General features: G+C 36.1%; 3 protein-coding genes across 3 annotated transcripts; all 3 read left to right on the top strand.

The window, feature by feature from the left end:
- Positions 1–3,770: 3,770 nt before the first annotated feature.
- Positions 3,771–4,706, top strand: TAS2R9 (taste 2 receptor member 9). Its single transcript, XM_014845622.3, has one exon. It carries the CDS (start codon positions 3,771–3,773, stop codon positions 4,704–4,706), a length of 936 nt encoding a protein of 311 aa, XP_014701108.3.
- A 2,271-nt stretch (positions 4,707–6,977) lies between these two features.
- On the top strand, positions 6,978–7,898 carry TAS2R8 (taste 2 receptor member 8). The gene is given in 1 exon segment (XM_014845620.2): positions 6,978–7,898. A coding segment is annotated over 1 exon segment (921 nt).
- Positions 7,899–11,490: 3,592 nt separating this feature from the next.
- Positions 11,491–12,429, top strand: TAS2R7 (taste 2 receptor member 7). The gene has a single exon (XM_014845619.1). The coding sequence runs from the start codon at positions 11,491–11,493 to the stop codon at positions 12,427–12,429; it is 939 nt and encodes a 312-aa protein (XP_014701105.1).
- The last annotated feature ends 7,330 nt before the right edge of the window (positions 12,430–19,759 follow it).

The following is a 19,759-nucleotide window of genomic DNA, read 5'->3' as shown; positions in this document are numbered from 1 at the left end:
TCCATAAATTTGGAAAAGATGGTTCACAACTATGTCACTCATTCTTGATGGCAATACCCAATAGAATAGGAATCTAAAAATATTTAATGAACATATTATTAATGCAGATGTGGTGAATTTCACCATCCCTGAATGCTTCAAGTCTTTGGTGATGGAACTAATGTTGGCAACTCTCCTAAATATGAATTAATGCCTTGATGTATTATGCTGGTAGGGCAGGAAATTTAGGGGCTTCCATTTGGACCTTTGATCATATTAGCTCTCATTCCATAAATACAAGAAACAGTATGGAGATTTTTCTAATTTTCATGTATGTCTATTCCAATTATACATTCAGGAAATGTAAAAATAACCACAGAGTGGGCCCATGAGACCTAATTGGTCCCATTATGATTTAATACCTGACCAACATAAGCCTCTGTTTTTATTAGTTAACCATTATGGTATTTGGGGATCCTCAAGTATTAGTGTCAATTCAAAGCAATGTCCACTAATCACTTAAAGTTCTGAGTGGTTTTGAGAGTCATCCTAGTAAACGGCAGAAAGGGAAGTCCTGGAAAAAGATCCATAGTATATTCTTGTGGTAGTGTACAAGGCCCCTCCTCAAGAGGATGTGGCCTCTTCTTCAGCCAAAGGGCTCTGGTTTAGGACTAGAAACCAAGTGAAATGCATGTTTTTCCATTGTGGTACTCAAGTCAGTTTTCTAGTCATTAGATGCAGAATTTCTCTTGGTATAAAGATCAAATAGGATTTTAGTAGGCTACCCAATTCTTTCATTCTGAAAGACATCATAGTCAATTAGGCACCACCAAAGATAGTTGAGAGTCAAAGTATTCTAATCACCACTTGGTGCTTGCTGTTCAGTATACTATTTGTGTCCATCTTGTATCTATTAGTTAGGTACTGACACTGCAGGATTCCATCATCCCCACTGAAATTGAGAAACTCATTTCAATCATCTACCACCATTACACCTTCTGTTGAGAAGATAGATTCTACACAGCTTTTCAAGGATACTGGTAATTCCCTCAATAATGTATTTCTCAATGCCCTAGTAAATGCAGTGTACTTTGGGCCCTCTCTGGTCATATAATGGGGAAAAGATGGAAGTTTACATATGATAAATTCACTTTAATACTCCTATCTTCCTAAATGTTTAGGTTCTTTCCTCTATATTCTGCCAGGTCTGGCATTAAACCTCATTTAATGTAAGTAATAAATTATTTCAAGCTTTAGTGAATGAAGCAAGTAAACTGTTAAAACTACCTACACAAGCAAACACATTAAAGCTAGAATCTGTGAAGGGCTATCTATATCAATACTGTATTAACCCAAATCCAGCATTATATTCTACCCTCTTTGGTCTAAAACTGTTAGAATCCATTCTCACATGTATTCTTTGGGTGTCTGTCAATAGAAATGAGCAAAATCTTGCAATTCTTTTGAAGTATAAAAACATTTATACTTTTTGGTCAGACTTTGTAATTGCCTTCCTCCCTTCTCCCTCCTCACATTGCCCACAACATGCTGAAGTGTGACTTTGGTTATGGGTCAAGAGCCAATGAATGGAGATTGAGATGAATCTTGAGGAAAATAAGTATCCTTTTGAATGTCATTTCCCAAGTGAGGTTACTAAAGGGTCTTCAGGCCAAGAAAGGCTAATTCCCTCTGACAAGGGAAGGCAGACACTTCCACTAGAAAAGGAGTTGAAGATTCTCAGCTTAATTTATCCAAGTCCATGTGGATGTTGTCATTCCAAGTTTTAATGTCCTACTCTTTTCCCATTATTGCTCTAAATTTCATTTGGTGAGGCTTGGCAAATCTGTGAATATATCTTATATAGTAATTCTCGTACACACACAATTAACTTTTAAATCTGACTTGCAGCTATAAAATATAAGAGAATCTTTCAAGATCACCATAGAAGATCTCTGATTTTCTGACTGTCATGAGCTAAATACTTAAAAATCTCAAATTGTCATAAGTTTTCCTGTGCAATTAGAAAGAGCCATACCACTCACAGTCCTTTTAGTCATTATTAATGAAATAAGAGTCAAGAGCAGTAGCCACTTGCTTTGCAAATACATAAGGGAAATTATTATTTAAATAAAGGTGGCATCTTAAAGCAGGGAAGCAAGAGGGATTATCAAGTCAATATTATTGGAACAAGTGGATAGCAAAATAAAGTTGCATCCATTCTTGACAATGTAGCTATATTTATATATATATAGGGTGTGTGTGTATATATATATATGGTGTGTATACATATATATAGTATATATATACCAAATTAATTTTATATTGTAAAAAGCAATATGAAAGTAACAGAGAAAAATATAGGAAAATTTCAATGGAGGAGGTTTTTCTAACTATAACTCAAAATGCAGAAGTCATAAAGGAAAAAATTGATAAATAGAACTATATAAAATTTTAAAACTTCAGCTTGCATTTAAAAAATACAAAAAAAGGCTAAAGACAAATAACCAACTGAGAAATATTGTCAATTCATTAAAAAAGTGTGATTTCTCTAATATATAAAGACCTCCTAGAAATTCATAAAAACATAGAAAAATGAGCAAAGAATAGAAACAGTTCACAAAGTAAGAAATTCAAATGGCTCTTAAATATACACATGACTTCTAACCCCATCTAATGGGTTGGGATTCTTTGTCTTCAGTTCCTATACTCAGTGTCTGTTATTACCAATATTCTTAAAATTTGTGTGCAGATGATGTTGGGAATTTGCTTGAGATCATCATCTCAAACCCTTTCCCTCAGACAGGGCAGCTCCTCCAGTTAAAGCAAAGCCTGAAAGTCTCCAGCTCATATGTTAAGTTGGTGAAATATTGAAGTTAATGCAACAGAACATCAGTAGTTTGGTTTATTGTTATATAGATTTAGTTGCTTTGTGCTTTAAATCACAAAACCAAAAAACATATATACAAATAGTAAAAATCTGTTCAAATATGTTTTGTCTTTGAAATGGGTATCCATTATTATAAAAAGCATCATAAAGAAGGTTACACTCATATTTTGACCATAATAGGTTGCATACAAATACAGATTCTGAGGTCGAACTCTGAGTAATAACTGACCCAACTAGACTATCCTCCGCGTGCAGTCTTCCACATTATAAGGTGAAAGAGCTAGAAGTCAAATAGCTGTGTTTTCAAGAAAATTGAAAACCACTACCAACTTACCTGAGTTACCCTAATTAATAAAGTCAATTTCTTACTTTGAGGATGAAATTATTAATGTTGACCATCTACACTTTAAATCCACAATTATTCTCAAGGTCCAAACCTGCATTTGTATGAAATGGACCACAATTTGGTGGTTACTTTGCAAGTCATTAGAGATGTTAATGATGCCACATCTCCAATTAAATTTTAGCCATGTTTTCCAAGTAGTTGATTCCAGCCTGAAGTTCCTGGTGAATAGCTTGGAATATGAATCCAAAATATACAGAGCTTAAAATAAGAAAGATTGTGCAAATCCAAGAAATCAGATCCATTCCTATTTGCATCTTAGAGCTTTTTAATCATCACTCCACATGAAAGAAATTACTGGCCTCAATCAGTGAAGCCTTCAGGCAGTTCTAACACAGTGCATAACTGGCTATCTTCTTGACCTGGATCACAGCTGACAAAAAGGACAGATGAAGATAATTGCAGCGTGACCTAAGTGGTAGGCATATATACTGTTCTTCACTGTTTGGCTGAAAGTCAATTCATCATCAGTGATATCCAAAGTCAGAACTCTCTGAGGACATGCCAAATACAATGGAGACAATATACATGATCCTGATTGCTAGCGAGTTGACTATAGGAATTTGGGGAAATGGATTCATTGTACTGGTTAACTGCACTGGCTGGTTCAAAAGGAGCATTATCTCCTTGATTGACATCATCCTGGTCCCCTTAGCCATCTCCAGAATCTGTTTGTTGTGTGTGATATCTTTAGATGGCTATGTTATGCTGCTCTCTCCAGATACATATGACCATGGTGAGCTAATGAACATTTTGGATGTTTTGTGGACATTTAGCAATCATTCAAGTGTCTGGTTTACTTCTTGCCTCAGCATCTTCTACTTACTCAAGATAGCCAATATATCCCACCCATTTTTCCTCTGGCTGAAGCTAAAGATTAATAGGGTCATCCTTGGGATTCTTCTGGCATCCTTTCTCCTCTCCTTAAGTATTAGTGTTGCACTGAATGAAGATTCCTGGTATAACTTCAAGGTCAATCATGAAGGAAATAGAACTTTGAAATTCAAAGTGAGTAAAGTCTCAAATGCTTTCAAACAGATTATCCTGAACCTGGGGGCGATTGTTCCCTTTATACTCTGCCTGATATCATTTCTGTTGCTGCTTTTCTCCCTATTTAGACACACCAAGCAGATGAAATTTCATGTCACAGGGTCCAGAGACGCCAGCACAGAGGCCCACATGAGGGCCATAAAGACAGTGATGATCTTTCTGCTCCTCTTCATTATGTACTATGCAGTCTTTCTTGTAATGACCTCTAGCTATCTGATTCCTCAGAGAAAATTACTGATGATGTTTGGTGGCATAATAACTGTCATTTTCCCGTCTAGCCATTCTTTCATCCTGATAATGGGGAACAGCAAGCTGAGGGAGGCTTTTCTGAAGGTGTTAAGGACTGTAAAGGGTTTCCACCAAAAAAGGAAATCTTTTGTTCTATAGAGAATCTTGAATACAAGGAGAAAGAAATCAACAAAAGATTCTCTCTTTTCCCAATTGATTGCATTCCATTTTTATTATATGCTATTGGAAATCACTAATATCTATAATTATTCTAAATATTCCTTTGTGTTCCTTCACATTTCTGTCTTCTTTAATTTTGAATCTAATGTTATCATTGAGCCACACGTTTCCCTGTCTTTGCAGGAAAAAAATGAATCTAAATTCCACACTCACATTTCATATCATTGCCTAAATGTAAAGAGGTTCTACTTCTTTCTGCCATATCCTAGCAAAGGGCTTGAACTTAATGGGGAGAAGAATTTCAGGCAAACAGGCCATGGGGAAGAGATTTTAAAACATGTTAGCCTTATCTATAAAATCAATCATGTAAAAAACTGTCTACTTTGTCTGAACTGAAGGTCAGTCCTTAACTTTTCTGCCCTATCACTTCCATTTCTGGAATGGTTTCTTCTGATCAGGAAGAGGGAAAACAGTCTGGTGAGATTCTGCCTAAGGGGAAAGAGGTATAATCTCAAGATTGAAGGTTTGGCCAGGAAAGCAGGGGTTGTACAGTTAAGAATATATATACAAAACCACCTTGAGAAAGAAGATTGAGAGTCCCATGGTCAGGTTGTTCCATACGTAACCCTAGCCAGCAATGCTCATTTTAGGAGTCAATTCTCGAAGATTCTTTGGAATGTTCTCTCTACCCATTTAGATTTAGGAATCTTTGACACGTTCTTCTCTCAGTATCATTCTCTTTTCTATTTTGTTTCTGGTAATATTTTACAGATAACTAAGTTTTTAAAATTATTAATTTTATGCTTTCCTACTACACATTATATACATGTAAGACATATGGAAAATACAACATATGCTGTTTACATTGTAGAATTCTACTTAAATATAAGAAGAATCCTCGTTTATTTGATTTGTATTGCCTAGATTCAAATTTACTGAGTTGTCATATTTCCCAAAAAAGAATAAATCTAATTTAATAGTAAAATTAGTCTTATTCCCTGGAATATTGTTTGGCAAAAAAACTTTTCTAAAAAACATGATTGCCTCATCTCAAGAAACGACTACAGGGGCCAGCCCCATGGCTGAATGGTTAAGTTTGAGCGCTCCACTTCAGCAGCCCAAGGTTTTGCCAGTTCGGATCCTGGGCACGGACATGGCACTGCTCATCAGGCCATGCTGAGGTGGCGTCCAACATAGCAGAGCCAGAAGGATCTGCAACTAGAATATACAACTACGTACTAGGGGACTTTGAGGAGAAGAAGAAGAAGAAAAAAAGAAGACTGATAACAGATGTTAGTTCAGGTGCCAATCTTTTAAAAAGAAAAAATGACTACAATAAAGAATGTGAGATCATAAATCTTATAAAAGAAGTTGATTGTAACTAGAATAAAGTGCAAATTTCCTTAATTTTAGATTAAATTGCTTATTTTCCAAGAGACAATGTTTCAGGAAGAGAATTGTCATCAACAGCATTTCTCATATTAAATAAAACTAAAGATAACAAATCTTTATCTGGCACTTTTCACTTCTAATAAACAACTGCATAGAGGACAAATTCTTAGTAAGTATTACCATGTGCTTGCCTAATAACACTAGACCATTTATAATTAGATTTGTATCGTATCCTTCCCTAATTAACCATTTATGTGAAAATAATAATTATTATCCTTTGACTGAATGCTAACTCTCTACAATCTGACTGCAGTGATCTTTTCCAAAATTAAAATCCATTTCCACTAGGAGACCTGATTTGTGGGAAATTTATAACTTATGATGATGAAAATGAAGGTACATTCGCAAGTTTTGATATTTGTTAAACATAATATTTTTGTTTGCTTTTTGTGGCTCCCTGTTTGAAACTCAACTTGACAGGTCCAAATATGCAAACTTAACAGCAAAAAGCCTATTGCAAATTCATGAAATGTAATCTCTTTTAATTTGCCTGAGAGCAGTTTCAACCAAACATTTCAGTTATCACTCACTAAAGGGTGATAATTATAATTTGCCCAGGCTACAAAGCTAGTCAAGCTGTTTGTTTGGAACAATCAGTTGGTTTATCTTCATAAATGTAGAAGCAATCCTATTTCAGAGGAAAGCTGGGCACCTCTGGAATAATATCAGAGTCAAAATAATGGCAAATGAAAACATCATTCTATGATTTGAAGAACTTATTTATTATGCTCCAACTGGTCATCTGTAAATTTGTCCAGCTTCAGTGATATTTAAGATCAGTGTATTCTCTCTACCACCATGCTCAGTACAGAAGAAAACATCTTTATGGTCATAATAACTGGTGAATTCCCAGTTGGAATGTTGGGGAATGGATACATTGGACTAGTAAACTGGATTGACTAGATTAAGAAGAAAGAGACCTCTTCAATTGACTACATCTTCACCAGTTTAGCTATCTCCAGAATTTGTTTGATTTGTGCAATGGTGCTGAATGCCCTCATAATAGTATTCTACCCAGAGGTTCATGAAAATGATAAAATAAAGATAGTCAACATCTTCTGGACACTCACCAACTACTTAAGTATGTGGTTTGCCACCTGCCTCAATGTCTTCTATTTCCTCAAAGTAGCTAACTTCTCCCACCCACTTTTTCTCCGGCTGAAGTGGAGAATTGACAGGGTGGTTCACTGGATCCTGCTGGGGTGCTTGGCCATTTCCTTGTTGATCAGCCTTATATTTGCAATGACCCCAAAATATGAGTTGCTGAAAATTGCAAAACATAAAAGAAACTTCACTGAATCATTTCATGTGAGTAAAATTCAATACTTCAGCCCAGTGACAATCTTTAGCCTGTTGGCAACTGTCCTATTTACTGTGTCATTGATTTCATTTTTCCTTTAAATTATGTCCCTATGGAAACATATTAAACAAATGAAACTCAATGTTACAGGCTGCAGAGACCCCAGCACAGAGGCCCATGTGAGAGCCATGAAAACTGTGACTTCATTTCTCTTTCTTCTTTTTGTATACTATCTGGCCTCTCTTTTAATGACGTTTAGCTACCTGATGAAAGAAAGAAAGTTAGCTGTGATGTTTGGAGAGGTTATAGCAATTTTCTATCCCTCAGGTCACTCCCTTATTTTAATTATTGGAAATAACAAGCTGAGGCAGGCATTTGTCAGAATGCTGAGATGTGGAAAAACAGCCTGCATGATGTAAAATCTTAGCTTTATGAATGGACTTCAAAAGCAAATTTTACTTTCTAATAAAAAACAATTTTCTTATAGGTCCGTCCTCATTGTTTTCCACTTATTCCATTTATGTAGGGTACACGTCTTTAAGTGTTATTGAGACCTACTAGCTCACTAATGAATACATTCTCTACGTCTCTTTACACTCCAGACATTCTCATCTTCACACTCCCTTTCCTTCAAGAATTTCAAAGCTCATACTTCTCTTTGTGTCTTCTCACTGGAAATATTAGGCATGTATTGTGAATTTTTTACTTTGGCCCAGGGTGAAGCGCACCTGAGCTGCACTAACTGGTTTCTCACTTTTTTCTACCATGCACTTTCATTGCTGGCCCTAAATTGAACTCCCTTCGTGGCTCTCCTGAGTCACTCCCATTTGGCTTATTAACTAGGAACTCAGATCTCCCTGTCTTGTCTCTGCTTCAGTTTCCTCGCTCCTCCCAAGTGAGTGATGCTTTAGGCGGTCTCCCAGGTAATACTTCCTAGTCGACCTTCTTTTGGCACCTCATATTAGTTTCCCTTGAAATTAAATTTCTTTTCAAACAACGTGGTTTCAGGCAGCACCAGGATAGGAATAGAACCCATTCAAACATCTCCCTATAAGGGATGTTCATATGTGTTCTTCACAATCTAGATAAAAGGACAGGAGTAACTAACATCAGTCAGACTGCTTCACTCAGGTTCCTTTCCTTGGTAAGACCCATGGGGGTTCTTTTCACTCAAGACTTTAGAAAAGAAATTAATTGGGAGGAATTAGCACACACAATGAATTAACTATATTCTGTCACTAAAAAAGCAATATATGTCCATAACACATATGGAGTAAATTATAAAAATAAAATGAGTCATTAATAAAATGTGGTTCTCATCAAATCACTCCCCCCTAGAGTGTCACTGAAACACTTGATCTGGCACGTCTAAGGTCATGTCTGTTCTCATCTGGCTGTGCATTTTTGCTCCCACCATTTTCTATGTCTAATTCTGGTCTATTTCAATCTACTCATTTCCTTTTATTATAACTAAAATTTACTTACCTGAAGATTATCAATTTTTCTACATATGGTCATGTAAAATTCACCCTGTAAAGTACTGATATTTACAGACTTAAGAACATAAAATTCATCAACCGTATTTCTAATATGGTAGCTATTAAGGTGCTATCTTTTGTACAAGACTGGAGAATCGATGTTCTTTTAATGAAATATGTTAACATATTCTACAAAGTACTCGGAAATTCTATGCTGGGATGAAGTTTATATTCTTCTGCAGGTTTAGATGAAATAAATGTTTTATACAATTAGTACTTCTGGGAAGGTTTTCCTCCATTATTCTGAAGTCCTTTCTTCCATGTTTTGTTTTCTGTATCTGCAATGTTTCAAATATCTTCAATGACCATGAATGGGGTTCAAAGTAATAGACTTGTGACAAAATGTTCTCTTGCAGAATTTTTTGTTGTTGTGCTTTTTTTTAAATTATGGTAAGAATATTTAACATGAGCTCTCCCCTTTTTAACAGCATTTTAAGTGCACAATACAGTATGGTTAACTATAATGTTATATAATGTGTTATATAATGCACAATATTGTACAGCAGATCTCTAGAATTTATTAATCTTGTACAACTGAAATTTTATACTCGTTGAATAGCAACTTTCTATTTTCCCCTCCCCTCAGGCCCTGACAACCACTATTTTAGTCTCTGTTTCTATGAGTTTGACTATTTTAGATACCTCATGTAAGTGGAATCATATTTTTTTTTATTTGTCCTTCTGTAACTAACTTATTTCACTCTGCATTATAGTCTCTATGTTTGCGCATTTTGCAAGATTTCTTTCTTTTTTAAGACTGAATAATCCATTTAGCTATTTATCTGTCAATGGACAGTTGTTTCCACATTTTAGATATTGTGAATAATGCAGCAATAAACATGTGAGTGCAAATATCTCTTTAAGATTCTGATTTCAATTCTTTTGGATAAATACCTAGAAGTGGTTTTACTGAATCATATCTTAGTTGTGTTTTTAATTCTTCAAGGAACTTTCATACTATTTTCCATAGTAACTGCATAGTATTTTGCATAGTAACTGCACTATAACTTCCATGCTATACCATATACCAAAAAAGGTTTTGCGTCTAAAACGTCTTTGGCTAAAGCTATTATCATAGCTACTGTGAGCACTTTATTTATCAGGACACACTATGGAGAAGAAAGTGACATGCCTGTGTCAGGGATCATTTCCAAGATCAGAGGAAAGCTGTCACCTGCGAACATGGCTAGTATTGAGGCAGCTTGTCCAAAAATCAGGGCTGCATCTCAGGAATGAAGGTTTGTCCTTTCAGGAAAGATAAAAGAAAATATGCATTGCTGAGGAAGATATGAGAATCCCAGAATTATTCCATGGAAACACTATGTAGTAAAGTTTTTCTCAATAACTGAATTAGAGAAGCTATTTCAAAACATGAGTTAATGTGTAGAAATGAGGTAATTTAATTACCAATCTTCTGCCTAACAGGCTATAAAGGTTAAGGATCTAGAAACTCAGATGCAATTTGGTATGGAGGAATTGGGGAGTAAAATGAAATGCAGGATTTTACTCTCTTTTCTCTCTTATGTACAACTGCTTTTGAGAACATTTTAAGTGAAAAGAAAAAATATAATATAAGATAAGATAATAAGCATGGCTGCTTATTATATATAGCATCACAAACAAAATGTCTATCAAATGTCACTTGACTAATAAGACAATGTATTATTTTAAGAAACCTTGTGCCATATAATTGTTCATCTGCACAATCAAGATAAGTGAGCTAAAATATTTTTTTCAAACCAAATAGTCTATACTTAGTGTTAACCTTTTAAATTCCCTGAAAATATACAGCCTTCAAATTTGGGACTTTTAGTAATAATCAATATTATCACTCAAAAAAACGAAGATTCTTCTGTAAATTTCAAATTTTGCCTATATTCTAATTGCTAGAAAATGACTGAGGTTTAGGTTTGCCAGATAAAATACAGGACACCCAATTAAATTTGAATTTCAATACTTCCCAGGAGTACTAATCTCATGCAATTTGGGAAATATACTAAAAATTTATTCATTCCTTATTTGAAATTCAAATTTAACTTGGTGTCCTGCATTTGTATTTGCTAAATCTGGCAACCCTATTGAGGTTACTAGCATGCATCGCAAATTAGTGAATCCAAAATTTGCAAAACATAGCCTCAGAAAGACAGGGCGTGATCATGAAAAGGAATCAGCCCAATTCGCATCTCTAGCAAACTGTAGCTCAGCCTAAATTAACCATAAGTGGAAAAGTAAAACTTGCTGAGAAGATAAATGGACATACGGTGGCCAGGCCTGGGATTGTCAACCACATTGCTTGTCAATACTAATTAGGATTTAATGAAAATAGCTACAGTCTTCATTTACCGTTCCAGTCTCCATCATAAGGAAGACTCCATTAAAAGATATAAAGAAAATAACAGCAAAATCTAAGAAGTAGATGTAGATAAACTACAACAGTTGACTAGAAACGAATTGGATATTTCTCTGTTTTAACATGACAATTGACATGAAGAGCACCTTAATGATCATAGCAGCTGGAGAGTTCTCGATGGGGATCTTAGGGAATGCATTCATTGGATTGGTGAACTGTATGGACTGGATCAAGAACAGAAAGATTGCCTCCATTGATATAATCCTCACGAGTTTGGCCATATCCAGAATTTGTCTATTGTGTATTATACTATTAGATTGTTTTATATTGGTGCTGTATCCAGATGTCTATACCAGTGGTAAACAAATGAGAATCATTGATTTCTTCTGGACACTAACCAACCATTTAAATGTCTGGTTTGCCACCTGCCTCAGCATTTTCTATTTCCTCAAGATAGCAAATTTCTTCCATCCCCTTTTCCTCTGGATGAAGTGGAGAATTAACAGTATGATTCCTAGGATTCTGCTGGGATGTTTGGCCCTCTCTGTGTTTATTAGCCTTCCTGTCCCTGAGAATCTGAATGATGATTTCAGGAGCTGTGTCAAGAGAAAGTGGAAAACAAACTTAACTTTGAGATGCAGAGTAAATAAAGCTCAATATGCTTTCATAAAGCTATTTCTCAACCTGTTAACACTATTCCCCTTTTCTGTGTCCCTGATCTCATTTTTCCTCTTGATTCTTTCCCTGTGGAGACACACCAGGCGGATGCAACTCAATGCCACAGGGAGCAGAGACCCCAGCATGGAAGCCCACGTGGGAGCCATGAAAGCTGTCATCTCCTTCCTCCTCCTTTTCATTGCCTATTATCTGGCCTTTCTTGTGGCCACCTCCAGCTACTTCATGCCAGAGACTGAATTAGTTGTTATGGTTGGTGAGGTGATAGCTTTAATCTATCCCTCAAGCCATTCATTTATCCTAATTCTGGGGAACAACAAATTAAGACAAGCATCTCTAAGGGTGCTATGGAAAGTAAAGTATCTTCTAAAAAGAAGAAATTTCTGACAACATAAAGAGATCTGAAGACAAACTATCATTTTCTGGACAAAGGAAGACAAGATATTTCTTAATCATCTTCAGTTCTTGCACTCATGTTGGTTTCATATGGTTAATTACTCTTGAAACTTATTTAGTATACTTGTAATTTAGGAAATCTCATGTGGAGCTGATTTTGCCTTTTTCTCTCTCTCTGTCTCTCTCTCTCTCTCTCCTTCCCTTCAAGTTTCTTTTTTAAACATGTTTCAGAACATATAGAAGTTAATATCCAAATAGTTAACTGTGAGAAGAGAGAGTATTTTCATAGTTCTAAATCATATCTCCAGATGCAAAATCGTATGACTAATTCAGGACAACTGTAATAGCATATTGTTGTTATTTACATCTCTGTGAAAAGCAGCTAGCTCATCCTCATGGTCCTAGCTAGAAGTTTTTCTATCTTAGATCATCTATCTAAGTTCTACCTTTGGAAAAGGCTCAATAAGGTGACAGTTCTTAAATGCTACAAAATTCTATGAATGTAACAGAAATTAATACTGAATATAATCACAACTAAGACATAAATTGTGATTAAAATAAATATTGTCACAGCAAATTCAAAAATTCTTTTAGGATCAAAGATCAATGAAAGAAAGACAATCTGTAAGTGTGAGAGAAAGAGAATTTATGTGGAAAGTTTGTATGAAATAATGTTGGCTAAAGAAAGAGCCAAAGTAGAATTATTTATTGCTTATTCAAGGATATTTCTTTACAAAAGACATGTGTAAGTTTACTTTCAGCAAACTAGGACTGCACCAGGCATGGAGTGTCAAGATACTCTGATAAGATGAGAGCTTTAATCAAAAACTCCTGTACTGAGATGTTAAAAAGTCAAAACTGTCAAAGGAGACATTGATTCAGTACAGATCATCTCCATACCCCAGGGGACTATTATTTGGATGATGCATAAGTCATCCATGAGATATCTATTTGGGAAATTCCATCAAAGTGTCCTTTATATTTTGGCAATAATATTTTGGAGTGATCAACTCTGGTACTAACCAGCCTAGAGTAGCCATGGACTTGATCTGCAGAAAAGAAAATATTTGTAAGATATATTAAATGTTTGGATCAATAAATTTGGTAAAAATTAAACTTACTTTACACTAGTTTCATGTTAATTTTTCTTCTTTGAATCTGGGGCTGTAAAAAATACATATTGATTAAATTGATACATTTAGAATGATGTATTGAGTGTCTTGTAAGTTAAAGAAACAATAGGAAATACCTGTCCCCACCCCTTGCCTGAGCAAAGGCCAGCTTATGTGTATTTATTAGGCATGGGGACAAAAAAATCCTGAGAGCTTATGGGAATCTTGGAAGCTCCATGTTTGATGTCTTCATATTGTAGACCTTAGAAACTTGATCGTCTAGTCACTTTATGAATGTAGCATCTCGACAATCACTTGCTCTGTGGACAGTAGCCAAACAAAGGATACTGAGGTGAAAACAGAAGCCATATTGGAGACCTCTTACTATACATAATTCTCCTTACTGACATATCTAGGATAAAAGTGATATAGCCAAGGCAAGTGGTTTACCTTCTAAGATTATATTAATCTTGAGAAATCATACAAAAATAATAATAACTCAGAGTTGAAAGAAGTATTTGTACTGTTTCATTCACCCCCAGTGTTTGGAGTAAAGTTTTCAGACTTTCTCTAAGACAGTGTAGTAAAGGGGTTACAAAGAATGCAAGCAGTGTCTTTCTGGTTTTCTTCATTGTTTGGTAAATGGATATATACTTCCACATTGAATATCTGAGTGTCAGGCACCATCCTGGGTGCTGGAAATACAGATAAGATGTAACGAAGTCCATGCTCTTATGCAATACACAGTCATGGAAAACATTAAGACACAATGATCAAGTAAACAAAGAAATGGTTACAAATCATGATTAATGCAACTGAGAATAACTGGAGATGAGGGATAGCTTCCTATAGTGTAGTCAGAATAGACGGACTTGAGGTACTGAGATTTCAAGCTGAGACCAAATGACAAATATAACCCAGTCATGCAATATTCTGGGCAAATAACATCCCGAAAAGATGTACAAGTGCCTGAGGAAGAGCAATAAGGTCTGAATGACCAGAGCATGATGAACAAAGGGTGACTGGAAGAGCATGAAAGGCCTTGTAGGTCGTGCAAGGGAATTTAGATTTAAGTGAAATGGGAAGATATTGAAGGAATTGAAACCATGTATAGCATAATTTTATTTGTATGTAGATTTAAGTTCACTTTGGTTATATAAAGAAGGGATATTGTATGTGTTTAGGAAGAGGAGTACAATTAAGGGGACCAGCTAGTCAGTTATTATAATAAGTAGTCGATATGAGAAATCACAGGGGCTCAGATTTGGATGGTGGCTCTAGAGTTAGGGAATTTTTTACTGGATGAATTCTATATATTGTGTAGATAAAGATAATAGGTCTTGTTGATTGATTATAAGAAAGGAGAGAATTCAAGGAAAAGAAAATTCTAAAAACTTTTAGATTGTTTTTGCTTTAGCACTTGGGAGTACACTGCTACCTACAATTGAGGGGAAACTGTTATTTGAGGGATGGGAGATTAGAAATAAAAAAACTCTGTTTCTTACAAATTATGTTTAAATGATCTATAAAATAACCAAGTGAAAATGTCAATAGATGATTGAATATATGAATCTATAACTAAGGAAAGAGATAAAAGATATGAATTTGGAAGTCATTGACATATAAAGGGGATTACCTAAAAAAAAAAAAATTGTGGATAGAGACATAACACCAGATCTGAGCTGTGAGATGTTCAAATATTTAGAGATTAAATTAGGGAGAAGCGACCAGCAAAAGAAAATAAGAAGCTCTTAGGTAGATAAGAAAAGTGACATAGCAAAATAACCTTTGAATTTGGCAACATGGATTCAACTAGTGACCCTAACAAGAGCAATGTTAGTGAAGTGTAGGGGCAGATGCAAGGTTCAGTGGGGAAAGTTAAGGAGGGAACGAAATCTGAGAAAGCAGAGACATGGAGCATATATAATATTTTTAGTAAGTTGTATTATTAAGGAGAGCGGAGAATGGGAACAATGAAACATTTTAGTGTTGTCATTCGTTTTGCTTTTAAGTCAGACGATATAGTGAGTACATGGAAATTGAAATGATTCAATAGAGAGGGAGATAATATAGAAGAGGTATAGCATTTGCTGGAGCATTTATGTTAAAATCACAGCCCTGACATAAAAAGGTGGAACCCTCAGACCTGAGAGAGGGATATTTAGGTGAGCAATGCTAAAAATATGGAACCCCCAGATTCCCTGGAAACTTCAGGGCCACCAGAAGCAGACCACTACCCTGACAAGAACAGAAGAGCCTCTCTACTCCTGGAAACTGTTCAGTTAACTCAATATGTGGCAAGTTGAAATTTGTTCTCTTTAATAATGCTCTACCACTCTTCATGGCTTCATGCCAAGGTTTCAACACAGCCCTATCAGGTGAGTACAGTTTCTATTCCAAAAGAAAATAGCTTCAAGCTAATATTACCACATACTGTTAACATATCAGCAGGAATGAGAAAATGTACCTAAAATGAGGATGGTAGACCAAGGGATCCTCTTTATTTAGTCTTGACATGGAGAATTTATTGACATGGAGGTCTTAAGTAATGACTTAGGACTCAATATTCTGGCAAGGGCAAATAAATCTAGTCCTAATATTCTCTTGGGCCAGCTCCATGAAACTTAGACACAATGATGGCCTCATATATAAGGGGGAATTGCTGCAACTTCTTTGACATAATATTAAGAAAGAACAGAAGGCAGAAGTGATGTCAGCATCACGGCAGAGCGAGCTTGCCCGGGACTCTCTCCCCTCCAACATACAAAAAAGAACAACCAGATTCCAACAAAATATTACCCTAATAGCACAGAAATCCTCAGAGAGTCACAGCAGCCAAATGATGGAGGGTGGAGAGGCTAGAGCCCCCCTCAGAGGAGCTGGAATTGGGTAAGAGAGATCGTCCCTCCCTCCACTAAGGACTGGGATCACTGCTGTGGGAGGCTCCATGAAGGAAGGAGTGGGGGAGGGGCTGCATGTCCATACGATCACCCAGGAATCCCACAGACGTGCAGCCCAGATGGAAGCCCCCTAACAGGGGAAAGTTTTCACATGGGGTGACCTCAGCAAGCCAAGACCCCAGGAGAGCAGATAGCAAGAGCTGATCAGGAAACCGGATCTACGCACCAGAGAAGGTGCCCCTCCCTGCCCCAACCAGGGCTGTGCCAGCCATCTTGGCTGAAGGCGGAGGGCTCAGAATATGTGGCTCTCGACCCCCATCTAGTGGTGACAGGTTGTAACTACAGTCGAATCATATCACAATGGGGAAGAGCCGTCCATCCTCCAACATCCAGCAGTTCATAAAAGCTCCAGACCACAGGGAAAACAAGCACCCAGAATTATGCCCTGAGGATTCAGAAATAAGCAAACTAGACAAAAATGAATTCAGAATAGCTATAGTCAAAAAAACCCAATGAGGTAAAGGAAAATATAGAGAAACAAGTCAATGAGTTTTGGAGTTACTTCACAAAAGAGATTGAAACTATAAAGAAGAACCAATCAGAAATACTAGAGATGGAAAATACAATGGATCAGATAAAACAGAATACAGATTCCCTGAATGCCTGCGTAGATGCCATAGAGGAGAAAATCAGCATAATCGAAGATAGACAGGTTGAATGGCTCCAGACACTCAAAAAGAGAGAATTAAGAATAAAAAGGAGTGAAGAAAATCTCTGAGAAATAGCTGACTCAATGAGGAATTGCAATATAAAAATAATTGGAATCCCTGAGGATGATGAAACGGAGAATGGAGCAGAAAGTGTGCTCAAAGGAATAATAGCAGAGAACTTCCCAAATCGAGAGAATGAGAGAGAAATATGTGTGGAGGAAGTTTTCAGGTCTCCTAGATATGTCAATGTAAAAAGACCTACTGTGAGGCATATAGTAGTAACACTGGCAAAAGTGAATGACAAAGAAAGAATACTCAGGGCATCAAGGCAGAAGAAAGTAACCTACAAAGGAACCCCTATCAGACTTTCAGCAGATTTCTCTGAAGAAACCTTACAAGTTAGGAGAGATTGGAATGACATATTCAAAACCTTAAAAGATAACAATCTTCAGCCGAGAATACTCTATCTAGCAAAAATATCCTTCAGATATGAGGGAGAAATTAAATCTTTCCCAGACAAACAAAAGCTAAGGGACTTCGTAGCCACAAGGACCCCCACCCCCCACAAGAAATCTTCAAGAAGGCCATCATACCCGAAAAAAGAAATAAAGGGAGAAAGAGGTCACAAAACACAGAGTAAGGAGACAAATAGATAGAATCAGAATAGGATAGTAAATATACAACTATAGCATTAGGATAAAGGGAAAGAAAACACCAAAAACAAAGACAGTCTTATCACTTTAACCACAAACCCACAACACAAGTTGGAATAAGAGATGACAGTAATAACTTAGGAGGGAAGGAGAAAGGGGACTGAATCAGTTTAGGCTAAGGAAATAAAAGGCCACCAGAAAATGGGCTATGATACACATGAGATTCTGTATGCAAACTTCAGGGTAGCCACTAACCTTAAAAACAGAACAGAGACACAAAAAATGAGGAAATAATAAACTGCAGATGTCAATGGGTAGGCCAAAACACACAGGACAAGAAACAAAGGTAATGCAGGAAAAACAGAAAACAAGTGACAAAATGACAGCATGAAGCCTTCATGTATCAATAATCACTCTCAATGTAAACAGATTGAACTCTCCAATAAAAAGACACAGAGTGGCAAGATGGATTAAAGAACAAGACCCAACAATCTGTTGTCTCCAGGAAACATGCCTCAGCTCCAACAACAAACACAGGCTCAGAGTGAAGGGGTGGAAGACAATAATCCAAGCTAATGGCAAACAAAAGAAAACAGGTGTCGCAATATTTATATCAGACAAAGTGGATTTCAAGATCAGGCAGATAAAGAGAGACATAGAGAGTCAATATATAGTGATCAAAGGGATAGTACATCAAGAAGAAATAATGCTTATAAATATCTATGCACCCAACACAGGAGCACCAAAGTTCATAAAGCAACTATTAACAAACCTAAAAGAAGATATTAAAAATAACACAATAATAGTAGTGGATCTCAACACCCCACTCACATCATTGGACAGATCATCCAGAGAGAAAATCAACAAGGAAATGGTGGAATTATATGAAAAGCTAAGACAGTTGGACTTAATAAAGATATATAGAACACGCCATCAAAAAACAGCAGAATACACATTCTTCTCAAGCGCACATGGAACATTCTCAAGGATAGACCATATGTCGGGAAACAAGGCAAGCCTCTATAAATTTAAAAAAATTGAAATAATAACAAGCATCTTCTCCGATCATAATGTTATAAAGCTAGAAATTAATTACAAGAAAAAAGCTGAGAAAATGACAAAGATGTGGAGACTAAACAATATGCTATTGAACAAGCAATGGATCATTGAAGAAATTAAAGAAGAAATCAAAAAATACCTGGAGACAAATGAAAATGATAACATGCCATACCAACTCATATGGAATACAGCAAAAGCTGCATTAAGAGGGAAATTCATCACAATACAAGCACACATCAACAAACAAGAAAAATACCAAATAAGCAATCTTAAACTACATCTAACTGAACTAGAGAAAGAAGAACAAAAAAAGCCCAAAGTCAGCAAAAGGAGAGAAATAATAAAAATCAAAGCAGAAATAAATGCTATTGAAATGAAAAAGGCAGTAGAAAGGATCAATGAAACAAAGATCTGGTTCTTTGAGAAGAAAAATAAAATTTAAAAACCCCTAGCCAGTCTTATAAAGAAAAAAAGAGAGAAAGTTCACATAAACAAAATCAGAAATGAAAGAGGAGAAATAACAGACTCCACAGAAATACGGTGAATTATAAGAGAATACTACAAAAAACTATATGCCAACAAAATGGATAACCTAGAGGAAATGGATAAATTCTTAGACTTTTACAATCTCCCAAAGCTAAGTCAAGAAGAAGCAGACAGTCTGAACAGGCCAAACACAAGGAAGGAGATTGAAGCAGCAATCAAAAGCATCCCAAAGAATAAAACCCGAGGACAAGACGGCTTTCCTGGGGAATTCTACCAGACTTTCAAAGAGGATTTAATACCTATCCTTTTCAAGCTATTCCAAAAAGTTAGGGAGTATGGAACACTTCCTAACACATTCTATGAGGCCAAAATCACCCTGACACCCAAGCCTGACAAGGACA

The sequence above is a fragment of the Equus asinus genome, chromosome 22 (genome assembly GCF_041296235.1).
Source record: "Equus asinus isolate D_3611 breed Donkey chromosome 22, EquAss-T2T_v2, whole genome shotgun sequence".
NCBI lineage: Eukaryota > Metazoa > Chordata > Mammalia > Perissodactyla > Equidae > Equus > Equus asinus.
Note: the sequence above shows the minus strand (reverse complement) of the source record. Positions and strands in the feature narration are given on the sequence as shown.